Source organism: Gopherus evgoodei, chromosome 3, assembly GCF_007399415.2.
Source record: "Gopherus evgoodei ecotype Sinaloan lineage chromosome 3, rGopEvg1_v1.p, whole genome shotgun sequence".
NCBI lineage: Eukaryota > Metazoa > Chordata > Testudines > Testudinidae > Gopherus > Gopherus evgoodei.
The window spans coordinates 67,556,653-67,572,161 of record NC_044324.1 but is presented as its reverse complement, the minus strand read 5'-3'; the positions used below and the strand labels follow the sequence as shown (position 1 = coordinate 67,572,161).

The 15,509-nt window shown below is 40.2% G+C and overlaps 1 protein-coding gene across 1 annotated transcript in view; it reads right to left on the bottom strand.

The window, feature by feature from the left end:
• Nucleotides 1–15,509, bottom strand: part of DDX43 (DEAD-box helicase 43) — a 49,043-nt gene that overhangs the window by 20,622 nt on the left and 12,912 nt on the right. Inside the window, exons 9-10 of the mRNA XM_030555758.1 lie at nucleotides 13,813–13,954; nucleotides 9,240–9,340 (exon numbers count right to left, since the gene is read on the bottom strand). Coding sequence (XP_030411618.1) covers nucleotides 9,240–9,340; nucleotides 13,813–13,954 — 243 coding nt within the window. The remainder of the gene's footprint in view (nucleotides 1–9,239; nucleotides 9,341–13,812; nucleotides 13,955–15,509) is intronic.

Below are 15,509 nucleotides of genomic sequence, written 5' to 3'. Positions count from 1 at the left end.
AGGATATGAACCCTTGACCAACCCATCACCACTGTTGCTTTGAAGATGACTGAGTGGTCATGGAGAGCAAATGAGTGGCCCTCTCTCTCTCTCTCAGGAACGTATGTCTTTTTCTAGGGGTTTTGGTGGATCTATGGAATTCAGAGAATTTAGAAAGATGCAATCTCTGGACAGTTGGTGACCTACTAAATCTCTTATTGTAAGCATGTATATGCCCAGGGATCTCAAAGGAGCCCTAGAGTCCTTCAGCGTGTACAAGGACTTGTCGGTAGTCTCCGAGAAAAGCTTCCAACCATCAGAGTGGAGATCTTCAATAGTATTCTGTACTTCCCTTGGAAACCCTGACAGTTGAACCACGATGCCCTTAGCGTAGCTACAGCCGCAGAGGTGTATCTGGCAGCAGCATCTGCAGCATCCAAGGATATGTGAAGAGCAGTCCTGGCCAATAATTGGTCCTCTGAGGAGATGGACTAGAATTACTCCTTATGTTCCTGTGGCATATGTTCAATAAAGGCAGTTAAATCTACAATAGTTTGTAAAATTATATTTGGCCATGATCCTGATAGTTCAGGCTTTGCTTCTGTCCACAAAGGTCCAGTCTTTCATCCAATTCTACCCCATATGATAAAAAACTAGTGTTGCTTACCCACTCATTTATCTCAAAAGAACCCAGAGTCTTTAGGGGGAACAATTTACATGTTGGTGGAACAGTAGCAGGTGTTTGTGACTGGAATTGGCTAAGATAGTGTAATGCCTCATTAATGGGTAAGACTATCCTGGAGTTGTTACTGACTGCAGGAGATCCAACAGTTTATGCTGTGAATCCTTGACCTCTGAGTGGAATCTGAGTAGTGTCAGCTACCCACTTCATGAGGTCTTGAAATTGACAGAAGTCATCAACTATGGAAGGGGTTGAGGCATAACTACCTCCACTGGAGATGGAGGATGAAATGTGTGTTTGGCCTCCTGCTCCTCAAACATCTCCAGCCATGGGGCTGGTGGTTGTCGCTGACCAAAAAGGATCGCAGGCAGGAAGCACGGAGTCAGAAGCTTGGAGTCTTGGGCACAGTCCAGTACCCAAATGAGGCATTGGAGGGGCATGGGTTTGTTCCCCTAGGAGACTAATCTAATGCTAAACAGTAAAACTTTTAAAAACTATTCAACTCTTCACAATTAGATGATTCTTGTTCTGTAGAATGAAGCCAAAGCTGTGGACACTAAAGGTTCCCACCTGAACCATGCAGTCATGAGAAGGAATTGGAGAGGTTGTCAGACCATCCTGTCCTTTATCCCCTTTGTTGGAGCAATGAGGGGAGCAAGGCGCATGTGCAGACCAACGGATGCTACTTTCAAATTCTTTGGCTCCAGATGTAGGGTGTGCATACGTAATCCATAGCAGAATACAACAGGGACCATCACTCTAAGAAAAACATTTATTTTCAATAAATCTTGGGCACTAGGGAATTTCCAGAAGACTGGAAGAGATGTTGTGCCACTTTTTAAAAGGTAAATGGAATGACTCAGGTAATTGTAGGCCTGTCAGCCCGACAATGACCCCAGATAAAATAATGGAGCGTCTGATACGGGACTCAATTAGAAAAAATAAAAGGAGGATAATATAATAATTACTGCCAATCAACATGGGTTTATGGAAAATAGATCCTGTCAAACTAACCTGATTTTTTTTTTGAGATTACAAGTTTGATAAAGGTAATACTGTTGATGTAATATACTTAAGATTCTGTAAGGCATTTGACTTGGTATGACATTTTGCTTAAAAACAAGACAGACAAAATTAACACTGCACACAGGAAATGCATTAAAAGTTGGCTGACAGGTCTCAAAATGTAATTATGAAAGGGAAACCAGGTGTGTTTCTGGTGGAGTCCCACAGAAGATCCCATGCTTGCTCCTATGCTATTTAACTTTTTTGTCAATGACTGGCAAGAAAACAAAATCATCATTGGTAACACTTACAGATGACGCAAACTGGGGGAAGTGGTAAATAATGAATAAGGCAGGTCACTGATAAAAAGCAATCTGGATCACTTCGAAAGCTAGGATCAAGCAAACAAATTAATGTTTTAAGATGGCTAAATGCAAATGTATACATCCAGGAACAAAGAATGTAGGCCGTACTTACAGGATGGGGAACTTTATCCTGGAATCAGTAATTCCAAAAAAAACTGGAGTTCATGGTGGATAATCAGCTGAACATGAGCTCACAGTCCAATGATGTGACTAAAGGGCTAATGCAATACTGGGATGCATAAAGAATGGAATCTCAAATAGAAGTGGAGAGGTTATTTTACCTCGATGTTTGGTACTGGTGCGACCCCTGCTGGAACTGTGTGTCCAGTTCTGATACCCACAATTCAAAAAGGATATTGACAAATTGGAGAGGGCTAGAAGAGCAACAAGAATGATTAAAGAATTATGAAACATACTTTATAGTGACAGACTAAGAATATACGAATGGCCATACTGGGTCAGACCAATGGTCCATCTAGCCTAGTATCCTGTCTTCCGACACTGGACAATGCCAGGTGCTTCAGAAGGAATGAAAAGAACAGGTAATCATCAAGTGATCCATCCCGTCATCCACTCCCAGCTTCCAGCAGACACTAGGGACATAGTGCATGGGGTTGCATCCATGACTATCTTGGCTAACAGCCATTGATGGACCTATCCTCCATGAACTTATCTAATTCTTTGAACCGCATTATACTTTTGGCCTTCACAACATTCTATGACAATGAGTTCCACAAGCTGACTGGGCATTGTGTGAAGAAGTACTTCCTTTCGTTTGTTTTAAACCTGCTGCTTATTAATTTCATTGGGTGACCCCTGATTCTTGTCTTACACGAAGCAGTAAACATTCTTATTCACTTTCTCCAAGCCATTCACGATTTTATAGAACTATCAGATCCCCTCTGTTGTCTTTTTTCCAAAGTGAAAAGTTCCAGTCTTTTTACTCTCTCCCCATATGGAAACTGTTCCATACCCCTAATCATTTTTGTTGCCCTTATCTGCATCTTTACAATTCTAAAATATATTTTTTGAGATGGGGTGACCAAAATCAAGGCTCTTAATCAATTTAAGATTAACAAAGAGAAGATTAAGGGGAGACTTGACTACAGTCTACACAGGGAACAAATACTTAATATTGGTCTCTTCAATCTAACATGGTCCAATGGCTGGAAGCAGAAGCTAGACAAATTCAGACTGGAAATAAGATGCACATTTTTAATGGCGAGAGTAATTAATCATTGGATCAATTTACCAAAGGTCATGGTGGATTTTTAATTACTGACAATTTTAAAATTAAGATTTAATCTCTCTCTAAAAGGCATGCTTTAGGAATTATTTTGGGAAAGGTTTATGGCCAGTGTTATACATAAGGTCAAACTAGATGATGACAGTGTTTCCTTCTGGCCTGTCAGTCCATCTATGAACTGCAGGTATGTTCTTCAGTAGAAGAACTACACACTTGCTTGTCTCACAAAAGTACACAGGCTGTTAACAGCCTTAAGATGTTACTAAAATATCTAGAGATCTCTGAGGCAAAGAAAAATCCCAGCCATGTCTCCATTCTCCCTTTCACAAACCTTAGCTAGCCACAGAAAGTGGGGTAACACAGAAGCAGTCACGCTTTCTCTACCTCAGAGGATTCTCCTACAATAGGGTTATCTTCCTGTGGCTAGTTATGGTGTGGCATGCAATGGCCAGAATTCACAGAAGCAGGGGATTGGTGGTTAGAGACTGAAAGGTTCATACACCGATATTCATTTTAATATATAAAATAGGATTTATACTGACACTTGAGACACAAAATAATTCACTCTGATATATTTTGAACTATGTCCCTGATAATCCTGCATCCGATTAGGAAATGTATGATGTACTATGCAATCAGCATTCATTTACCTCTTTACATCTGGGAAGTCATTTTAAAACATTCAATATTTTCAAGTACAGTTTTTAGAATGCAGGTGGGAAAACAGAAAGCATGTTTTATAAACATGCTAAAGTTGTAATGAAGTATAGTTCATTGTAATGAAGTATAGTTAATACCCTTGCTCCAAAACTCTCTTGCACACATATGATTTGAATCTTTGCTCACAGCTTCAAGAAAAGCAATAAAATTTCACTCTAAAACCATATTCCAGTCTATATGAAGAGGATACTAACATGTACAGTAACTGGAATATGAGAAATTCTGTCCCTGGGGTGCTCCACTTTGTGCATGACCTTGTGCTTTCAATCAGATTTCTGTCAGCAGTCCATGCACTCACACTCTACTCATCCTTGTGCTCAAGACAGGGAAATGCAGATTTGCCGCTGCTCCAATTCATTCTCAGTCATGAAGTCCAGCAGCAAGAACTCCAAAAAGAGGAAAAGGAGAGCGCAAGTAGTGGAGCACCCATAGGGACAAAACATCTAGAAGAACTCTAGTTACTGTAGAAGTAAATAATCTCTCCTCCTCCAAGTTATTGTCCCTGTGGATGCTCCACTTCAGGTGATTCCCAAGCAGTGCCTTGGTTATAGAGGAGGATGCTGAGGAGAAAGTCAGTACAGTTTAGAAAACAGCCTCACCAAGGGCTGTATCTGCTCTAGAAACATGAACGCTAGCATAGTGCTGGGAAAAAGTGTGCACAAATGACAATGCGGTAGCTTTGCAAATGTCTGCAATGGGTACATTAAGTAGGTCTACAGAGAGGAACTGTGCTCTGGTGGAATGGGCCATCCTCCTAGGCAGAGGGTGCAACTTAGAAGCTTTATAACAAGTTAAGATGCATACCGATACCCACTTTAATAGGGAAATAGGGGCCCCCTTCATCCTCTCTGTGAAGGAGACAGAGTCTGGGGGACGATTAAAAGGGTTTAGTCTTGTTGAGATAGAAGGCAAATCGCTCTTCTCACCTCTAGAGTATGGAGGCTGGCTTCTTCCCTTGAAGCATAAGGCTTGGAGTTGAAAAAAAAAAAAAAAGGTTTACTGAATGTCTTTGTTGATGTGGAAGTCCAATGAGATTAGGCAGGAAGTGAGGATGGGGACAGAATCATTTTGTCTCAGTAGATTATTGTGTATGGTAGATCAGCCATAAATGCTCCCAATTCCTCTACCCTCCTGGCCAAAGCGATGGCTATGAGAGATGAAGTTTTAAAGGTTAAACGGAGAAAATGACAGCTATCAATGTGTTCAAAAGGTGGTTTCCTCAAGACATTGAGAACTAGATTGAAGGTCCCAAAGCAGAATGAACCACCAAGGAATAAAACAAAGACAGTAAGCTAGTCAGGTATACACTGAGACACTCCATCACTAGCCAGAGGAAGCTAAACTCTCAGTCCAGAGCATGAGGAAGCATAGGGTGCAAATGCTTACATGCTATTTAAACGGCAGATAATGTATAAGCAAGTACATTGCTAAGATGCACAGCTTTTCAAGGTTAAATATCTGATGACAGACGGGTCAAATATCAGCACTCAGCTCAACCTCTGAGTCATGAAGCTATTTATTTATCTTGTGTAGATTGTGATTACTACTTAACTATAGTTATCATAAAATACCAGTTCACAGCTTTGAATTGTTTGTGTAATAACTCAACTATACCCAGATTTTAAATATATTCAGTGATGTCAAAATGGTTGCAAGATTTCTGCTGGTGTCATGGTTTACTGCAGCGGCAGGCCTTCCTGTGAGCAAATGGAAAGTGATGACAGCACACAAAGTATGGAAGTGAGACAGAAGGGGACAATAAGAACTTAGTGAAATACTGGCAGCGTGGAAAAGTTAAACTACAATGGGAGTTGTGTGTTCACCTAAATATCAAGGGATGTGGGTTGTTTAAGTTATTTTCACATTTGATCTACTGTGAACCAACTTTCAGCTATAAAGAAAAAGCATAGTACAAGTATTTAACATTGTGCAGAAAGTACTAAATTTTTTATGCAGAAACTGGATTCTTGGATCATCTTAAGAAGTTCATTCAGCACTTAATACTAGAATTCTAGAATTGTCTCAATAATAAGGTTAAGTGGACATTCCATTCATTACCTATTGATAAACCCGCAGAACACAAAAGTACTAAATACATATTTGCTGCAGATTTTCAGTTCCTACTCAATGTGATGTCCCAGTATGCACTCTCTTAAGGATATCACAGTCAGCTGAAAACTGCTGGAAAGGGGAGTTTGTCTATAGGTAAATCCAGTTTCTTCAATGACACTTAATACTTTATACCAGAGGTGGGACAACTACAGCCTGCAGGCGGGATTTGGCCTGCCAGCCGTTTTAATCCGGCTCTTGAGCTCCCACTGGGGAGCGGGTTCGGGGTCCACTCCACATGGCTCCCAGAAGCAGTGGTATGGCCCCTCTCTGGCTCCTACACATAGGGACAGCAGGGGGCTCTGCTCTGCACGCTGCCCCCGCTTCAAGCGCTGCCCCAGCAGCTCACACTAACTGGGAACTGCAGCCAATGGGAGGTACAGGGGCGGTGCCTGCAGACGGGGCAGCGTGCAGAGCCACCTGGTTGTGCCTTTGTGTAGGACCAAGAGAAGGGACATGCTGTTGCTTCCGGGAGCTGGTTGAGGTAAACACCGCCTGGAGCCTGCACTCCTACCTGCACCCAACCCCCCTGCCCCAGCACTGATCCCCCTCCCTCCCTCTGAATCCTCGGTCCCACCCCGGAGCACCCTCCTACACCCCAAACTCCTCATCTCCAGCCCCACCTCAGATCCTGCACCCCCAGCCAGAGCCCTCACTGCACCACTCTCCACCCCAGTCCAGAGCCCTCTCCCATATCCTGAACTCATTTCTGGCCCCACCCTGGATCCTGCACCCCTAACCTGATCCCTCACCGCCTCCCCCACCCCAACCCCAATTTTGTGAATATGGCCCGTCATACAACTTCTATTCCCAGATGTGGCCCTCAGGCCAAAAAGTTTGCCCACCCCTGCTTTACACCCTAAGGCTGTACTGCACAACTTCTGAGTATGCAGTCCAAAGTTTTCTGTGGCCCTCTGAAATTAATTTAAACTTTTACTTAAGAATAGTTTCTTCCACATGACTGCAAAGAAAAACTTTGATAATCAAAAGGTTTTCTTCAGATAGGAGATACTCTAGGTGAAAAGAAATGCTTTAACACAAGTGTAAGCTACCTTCATTTCTCTCACCAGGTAGTCACTCCAGCATGTAACATTAACAGTTTAAATAACATTTAGTTTACTCTCAACTCATCTTAGCTCAAATATCCAAGCAAATTGGATATAACTGAAACTAGATGAGACCCAGTAGATATGTGTCGTGCAATGTAGGAAACATCCATGTCATTGCTAAATTTGTGATCTCTCTGGCGTTAGGCAACATAGCAAGAGCAGACCAAGGGCATAAGCAGAAAATAGAAAGCTCTTCTTGCTAACTAAGGTGATCTGAGATTTCAGCAGCAATGGGCCTCAGAACAGTTACCATCATGGCTGCCACCCATACCAACTCATGGGACCTAGGCTTTCATCACCCTGATACTGAGAGATGTCCTGTCCTGACCAGACCAGGCCAGACAGAGGACTCAGATATCACCACCATCTCTACCAAATCCAGCTGAATCCCAACCACCATGTGAAATGAAATGAAATGAGAATGGACTCTAACAGCAATGGCAGCTCTAGCTCATCTCAGTTAACTTCTTTTCCCCAAAAGTACAGTTACCACCATCCAAGAGACTATCCAACAAGGAGCTGTTTTCCCTTCTAAAACTCTCTCCAGCTAAAGGGAAAATGGGATATTAAAATAAAAGCCTTAATGTTTTACATTTCAATTATGTTAACTGTTTTTCCTTCTTTTCTGCATCTTTAATAAAAGGTTGAAAAGACTTTTAATGGTGATTGCGCCATGGTATACACAGACCTCAGTCTGCTTGGTACCAAACCCCACTATTTAGTGTTGGACAGTGACACGGTTATGTTAACAGCTTCCACCCATTTATTTCATATCACTCAATACCACAGTTCTCAAAATGTGAGTGACAGTTCTATTTAGAGTGCAAGGATCAAAAATCTTCAAGGTAAGTTTGAGCTTCAGCTAAGAGACTTTCAAGGTAAAACAGGAGTTCTAAGTTATTTGCAGATCCATTTTTCACTTGAGCCCCAAAGAGATGTCAAATTCAGTTAGAACTGACTGATTTACTAAGAAACAATGAATTTCTATAAATGCTCTCCACGGGACTTATTTAGTTATACAAAAGATCTTCTCTGAAGTAGCTGTTTATGAAAAAGGTCTATGCACTGGAATAAATCAAAATGCCACACCCTGAACAATGGGCAAGTCTCCATATCATTATGTGCACAACCACTTCTAAGTCAGACATCAAGAATTTGATTCCAAAGCAGTGCCAGACTTCCCGTTGATATGCCTTCCCTTGAAGCCCCCAAAGAATACATTCAGAGATGCTGTGCAACTTACTCTTATACTTCTTTTTTACTGATTAAATCCTATGTAAAATTATTTACAGCTTTTGGAATCTTGTTAGGTTACCATGAAGTCCTCTGTGTTGCAAAGATTCTGCATCAGTGCCCTACACGATAAAATATTTTTCTTTCTGAAGTCAAATACTGGAGAAGAATGAGACTTACCACAAAAGACCATTGGGATAGCTAAGGGGTAGGGGAGGCTGATAAAAGCAGAGTGCATACTCATATATTCACACTTAGCAGCAGCTGGCAATCTGCAGTGGACATGTACATCACAAACTTGCAAAAACAAGCGATAAAAAAATTAAAATTTCAAGTTACTAGTGTACTGAATGCCTCTCCAAGCCTACCTAGAGACATAGTACATAATTAATTAGTTAAAAAATCCAAATACGCAGGCTCTCTTTAAATACCCTCATAAATTCTGCAGTCCAAGATTTATCACTGATTAAGTTAGCCAGAGGGGCCTATGGGAGTTCTTCAATCTATCAGACTGTGTCTGAAGTCTAAGATGTTATCCAACTAGTCAGTATTCAAGAGTATCTGAAATTTCTCTTGTTGAATTTAGTTTCATAAGTAACCAATTTGACATCAAGAGGATAAATCAAAATGATTATAGCAGGTATCCACTGTCCCATAAATATGAGCATAGTAATTATTTAGGAGTTTATATTAAAAAAAAGTGCTAACGTGAACCATTAAAATTAAGTATAACTATACAAGTTTACAACGACACCAACCTTAATTCTAAGCTAGTGAAAACATTTACATACCTAGTCATGATTGTTTGTCTGTCAGGGCGTACATCTAGTAAGATCTTCATTATTTGAGGTTCAAATCCCATATCCAACATCCTATCAGCCTCATCTAAAACCTGTGCAAAACAAGGTTAGTTCCTATGATTCTTTAAGTTTTCAGCAAGACATTACACAGCAGACTTTCCTTAAGAGGTATTTCTCACACTCCACCCTTAAAACCCATTTTAGAATCTATTTATTTCCACTCCAAAAACTATTCACTTATTTTTGAGTTTTCACCATCTAAATTGTTTCTGGTGCCACTCCTTGATGAAAAGGCAAACTTTGCACATTTCTAGACAGGAAAATTCTCTGAGAAAAATGCTTTTAACCATACCTTCAAGAACAAAAGCCAGAGAACCCCAGGATTTTGAATAGTTTTCACTTGCCTATATCCCTTCCCCCCTTCCTCTCCCCCCCCGCCCGATTTGTTTGGCATATAAATTCAAATAGAAGTTTTGATTATGTAACAGAAAACAGAAAAAAAAAACCCAACCATGCAACCGTTTTAATCAAGAGGGTTTCCTTCAGAAACTTTAAAGTGGGATTTCTTATTTTACTCATTAGATGTTTTCTACATCAGTCCAGAAATATTAGTTTTGTTCTTCGCTATGACCAGAAAGACATTTCATCACAACATTTTCAAGGGGTCTGCCAGTTCTGAGCTCAGCCTTCTCTTAACCACTAGATAAAGTGCACCTGACCACCACTTGATCCTTCCCAGTACTCTTGAAAAATTATTAGTTTTTGATGCCTAAGTCTCTGAATCAGAATTCGTAATGGTCAAACAATGTCACCTGCAAAGAGTCAAGGCTCCAAAGTAATATCCTAATCACAGTGAAAGAATGGTTCTCTGAGGTTGAGGTTAGGTGTGATTCCTCACAGAAAAGCAGAGAGTCTTTACACCTGGGACATATGGCTAGCTGACCATCATTTGAGCCCCAGCAATCTTCTGCCACACACAAGCGAAACTGATGATCCTACACAGAGCAGTATCTTAAGTGGTAACTGGACATCTTTGACTTTTAAAGACTTGGAAATATTTTATAATCTCCTGGCCTTTAACAATCTAATCTGCTCTGGAAACAGAGATCTGATGATTTATTTTTTTTTAAGTGTTGCACTGAAATAATGGGTCCTTTAGGGATACACCCCCTACTATGGGAATTGGAATTAGTTTGGAAAGAGGGCACAAGATTTTCAATTAATTGGAATGGTTTTGAAATCTGAGTCTCACTCATGATCCACTCCATTTCTGAAATGTAAGCACACCTGTGAGAATTTCAGAATCCTATACAAATGTAAAAACATTAAACCAACAAGAACCAGGTCCACTGGACTTTCCTCCTTTAATTTTCAGGTTTGAGTTATAGGCTTAGTTAGGGGTAATTTATTTATTTATTTATTTTTTAAAAGGCCAAGTTCTCTCTTCTCTTATACTGGAGGATCAGAGATTTTCTGGCCATTCCCTTGATTATCTTCATCCCTGTTTTCTCCTTTTTGGATGTTCTAGTCTAGTTGCGACTCATCAAAACTGAAGTGCCATTGGAATTCCCTGAAATATAAGTTTGACCATCATAACCTCTCAGCTGAGAGATTGAGGAGGGGAATTCAATCTTCTGACTAACCCTTCATGTCCAAAAGACTTAATTAAGGTTGTTCTTCACTAATTATACATATTCCAATGGAGCGTAAAGGCTAGAATCTCTATTGTGGGTTACAGAGAGCAGCTAGCTATTTGTATGCCAGTGTCCTTCCTAATAGGACAGAAGGTACTTCCTTGGCTAGGAAATGAACTATTACTGTAGCTGGAAGGAGGGGAGAGAGCATATGAATAGCCAAACTGGATCAGACATGTGGTCTGTCTAAGTTCAGTATCCCATCTCCCAGACAGGATAACCAACCTCCTATTAATGTTTCTTCCAAACCCCCAACAGTTGAATATCTGTTTATCGCCTTAAGCATAAGATTTAATATCACTTTCAAAACATTAATATTCACTATACCACCTTCTGGACATTCTTTCTATCCATATAAATGTCCACTCCTTTTTTGAATACTAAAAGATCTTTGTCGAAGTTATACCTTGTGGTACAGAGTTTCACAGGCCAGTTGGGAACTGTGTGAGAAGTCTCAACTTTTATCAGTTTTAAATTTGTCTCTCTTTTGTTTTATTGTATGCTTCTTTGTTCTTGTATTCTGAGAGAGGGTAATAGGAGCACTTGAACGGAATAGTGAAGGTAACTAACTAATCTGTATACATTTGTGTCCTCTTCTGTCTCCTCTCTACAGGTTTCTTTGATGTTCCTAATCCTTCTCATAATATGTCTCTAAATTACCTTCTATTTCTGCCAGTTTCTGATATGGCATAGTCAAAAGTGAATGCAGAATTCCAGATAACAGCATACAATTGTTTTATAACAGAGAGGGGAGAGCTGAATGGTGGCTTCAACTGAGGACATGCATCTGACCAGTACAGAAGCCATAGGTGACAAAATTGCTCGTTTCCATTAAAGACATGAAGAACGCAGAAGGCTAATTGGGACGGCTGGATTACTAAAGAAGAATTGAGATGGATCTAGGCTGTAGAGCAACCAAAAGTAGATGTGGCTGTGCAGAGAGGATGGTGTTAATTCATTTTGCGCACATCTGATCCATCTGGAGGTGCTGATCCATCTTGTGCACTACGCTGAAGTAGACAGCGCTGTGTGTTTTATGGAAAGAGTTTTCTGTTTTCTTCTTACCATTTCCTATCTCAGGTTCCTTTACTGTGCTAGAGAGGATGAGCACAAAGCAGAGATCTGCAGCAGGGCCAGGAAGTAGACAGTCCAGTGTATTTGAAAGAAGATTCACAAGTTCTTCGGCATCTTACATGGAAACTGTGTGCGTAGCTACATACAAAAGAATGATGGGAATCTGAAGTTCAATTCTCTCTGATCTTCTCTCCAGCAAAGGTATTGTGTTCTCTGTCTGCTGAAGACACAACTGAGCTCTGGGAAGCAGCGAGCCTCTTACATATTGCGGGGGGGAGGAAGGGGGAAAGAGGAGGGGACAAATACACAGGTTCAATTTTTATAGCATGATCTCAGTTTTGGGTCCAATTTTAGATACTTATGGACTGGAGTAGAGGGTGTGCAACACTTCTGGGGCAAAAAAAGTCAGTCTACAGGTACCTAAAATAGTTGACCACTTTCAGAATTCAGTCCTCTGTGCATGTCTCCCATCTACTGGAAAAGTGGAACTTTACACCTAAGTGTCTGGACTCAAGTTCAACGAGAACCATTTTCTCCTTTTGTATGTGATTCAGAAAGATGATGGTTAAGGCCTTTTGATTAACATGCAACATAATTATCAAATTATTTTCAGCAATTATAGACTTTTGTTCTATTTCTAGCCAGCACCATATCATTTATTTTCTAAGGACAGTGAAAGTGCACGAGGCTGAATACAATATTTAGCTGTTAGTGCACTTTCTTTTCTTTCTGTAGTAAAGAAAACACTTCTCCAGGATGACTTCTCTTCCCCTAAGCAGGCGCCTTCATTCCTATTTTGCAATCAAATAAGGCTACTCTCTAGTTCCACTACTATTCTCTCTCTCTCAGTTGGTCAAAATCCTGGTGATGCTCATCTCTCTCTTTGCTATCTATTACCATCATTCCAGTGGAGTCTGCAAGTCCACTATTATTTCTAAACCTGGAATATAGGCAGGTACTGGCATCAAGGGAGGCATGCTATGATACTTTACCAGCTGCTCAGGACTGGATCTTCTTAACAGTCCTAGTTTATTCATTAAAGTATTTCATAGGTTTCACCTGGGAAAGGGACAGTTTAAACTGTTATCCCTAGTGATTAACCAGTGTCCTGTGGGTTAAAAGGCCACTGACAATTTGTAAACATGAGAGAACAGAATACCTATAGCAGTGGTTATCAACCTGCGGCCCAATCAGCACACAGCTGTGGCCCATGTGACATGTTCAGGGCCATACAGGTAGTATATGTATTGTGTGGATGCGGCCCACATAACAGAGAGTTGCATATGCAGCCCATAGCAGTAAATAGGTTGAGAACCACTGACCTATAGTATTAAAAAGATGAGTGAACCAAAATAAAGGGTAATAAGGACATTATGCACTTAAGTAATCTAACACATTTCTTACTTAACTTTTTTATGTCCTGAAGTCAGACTGTTAGCTCACTATTTGTAAAAAAATGACCAGAAAGACTTAAGGTTTTCAGTACATGATACTATTAGCATCACAATAGCTATCTAAAGTTTTTTTTTCAAGTGACCTTTAGAAACATGGGCCACAAGCTATTTTCCATTTTAAGAAAACTGATTACATGTACCAGGAGTCTAGTTTTCTCAGGGTGGTGTTCAGTGTCTTCAGTAGAGATAAGCAGTTAACAGTATTAAGATTTCCAGATTTTAGCCTTAAAAATCTCAATTCAATTAACATTATTTAATTCATTAAAAACAAACAAAGATTTGGTTCAGATTAATCCACCTCCACCCCAATAAGTGTATTACTTTTTAATGTTGACTACTTGCCAAGTATGTTATGCTCTTCAGATTTATGAAGTTGTTCATTTGAAGGTCATTCAGTCTACCAGGAGTAGCAATAACAATATCCACACCTTTGGTAACCATCTTTATCTGTCCTTTTCGATCCCCACCACCATATATGCAAATACTAAAAAAATAAAAAAGTTTTCCAGAAGTTGAGGAGTATAGTTCAATTAAAAATCAATCTTTCAAAATTGAAAACAATACCATCACATCACCCCATAATATTTAAAGAGTATGTTTTGTATTAAGCTATCAAAAGGAAAGATTATAATCACAGAAGAGATAAAGCACAAATGATTTATTTAAATTTTCTACTTTAAATGAACGTTATTTTACATTATCTGCCACAACTAATGTGTTTAAGTTCAGATACACTAAGCAGGACACATATTTTAACAATAAAATTGTCACTGAGAAGTTGACTACATTAAACCACATCCCAAACAATTTGTCACTGAATGTGCTGCTTCAGTTTCTCAACTCACATCCAGACAGAGAAGCTATCTAAAGTTACAAACAGGTAGCGGGATGCCAATCTAATGACAAAAGACCACAGAGTAGGTATGAAAAAGGATTTTAGGTCTGAGCACAAGTTATGTGACCACCTATTACAGCACATAGAAGCATTATCAGAGAAGGAAATACATAATGTTTAAAAAATTAATCTAGCAGTGAACAAGGGAATTGGAATTATTCAGATACCACAGCACCTTAGCATTCACACATTTCAACATGTGAGAAGAAATTCTGAAGTAAACTGCAATGAAGACAAACTACTGACAGAATGTGGAACATGCACAGAATCCTATTTTATAAAGAGAATTTCGTGAAGAATAAATGAAATAATTATAATTTTGTTTCACCTCTGGAGGAACAGGTGGTGGAGACTGGATGTCAATTTAGAACTACTAAGAGGTACAAAGGCGGTCAAGAGAGAATAACAGATCAATCTGAAGCCACAGTCTGGATAAAGGCAGAAAAGTAAGAAAGATGGAAAAATGGCCTCAAAGACCCAAGCCAGAAGGAAAAGCTGTAAATATAAAAAGGTACAAATTAAGGACCTCTTTAGACTTTACACCAACAAAATATCTTGCCTTTAGAATACACAGGAGAAAGAGGTTCAGTCAATGGAAAGCTCAACTATTGACCAAGTACTGAAAGGGAACCCAGAGGAAAAGACAAGTAATCCTATTTAGTGACTTCATAATGAAGAATATGGCAGATATAGAATCATAGAAGATTAGGGTTGGAAGAGACCTCAGGAGGTCATCTAGTCCAACCCCCTGTTCAAAGCAGGACCAACCCCAATTAAATCATCCCAGCCAGGGCTGTGTCAAGCCAGGCCTTAAAAACCTCTAAAGATGGAGATTCCACCACCTCCCTAGGTAACTCATTCCAGTGCATCCTCCTCCTCCTAGTGTAATAGGATTTCCTAATGCCCAACCTAGACCTTCTGCACTGCGACTTGAGACCATAGCTCCTTGTTCTGTCATCTGCCACCATTGAGAACAGCCCAGCTCCATTCTCTTTGGAACCCCTATTCAGGTAGTTGAAGGCTGCTATCAACCCCCCCCCCTTCTTTTCTACAGACTAACGAAGCCCAGTTCCCTCAGCTCCTCCACATAAGGTATGTGCCCCACCCCCCTAATCATTTTCATTGCCCTCCGTTGGACTCTCTC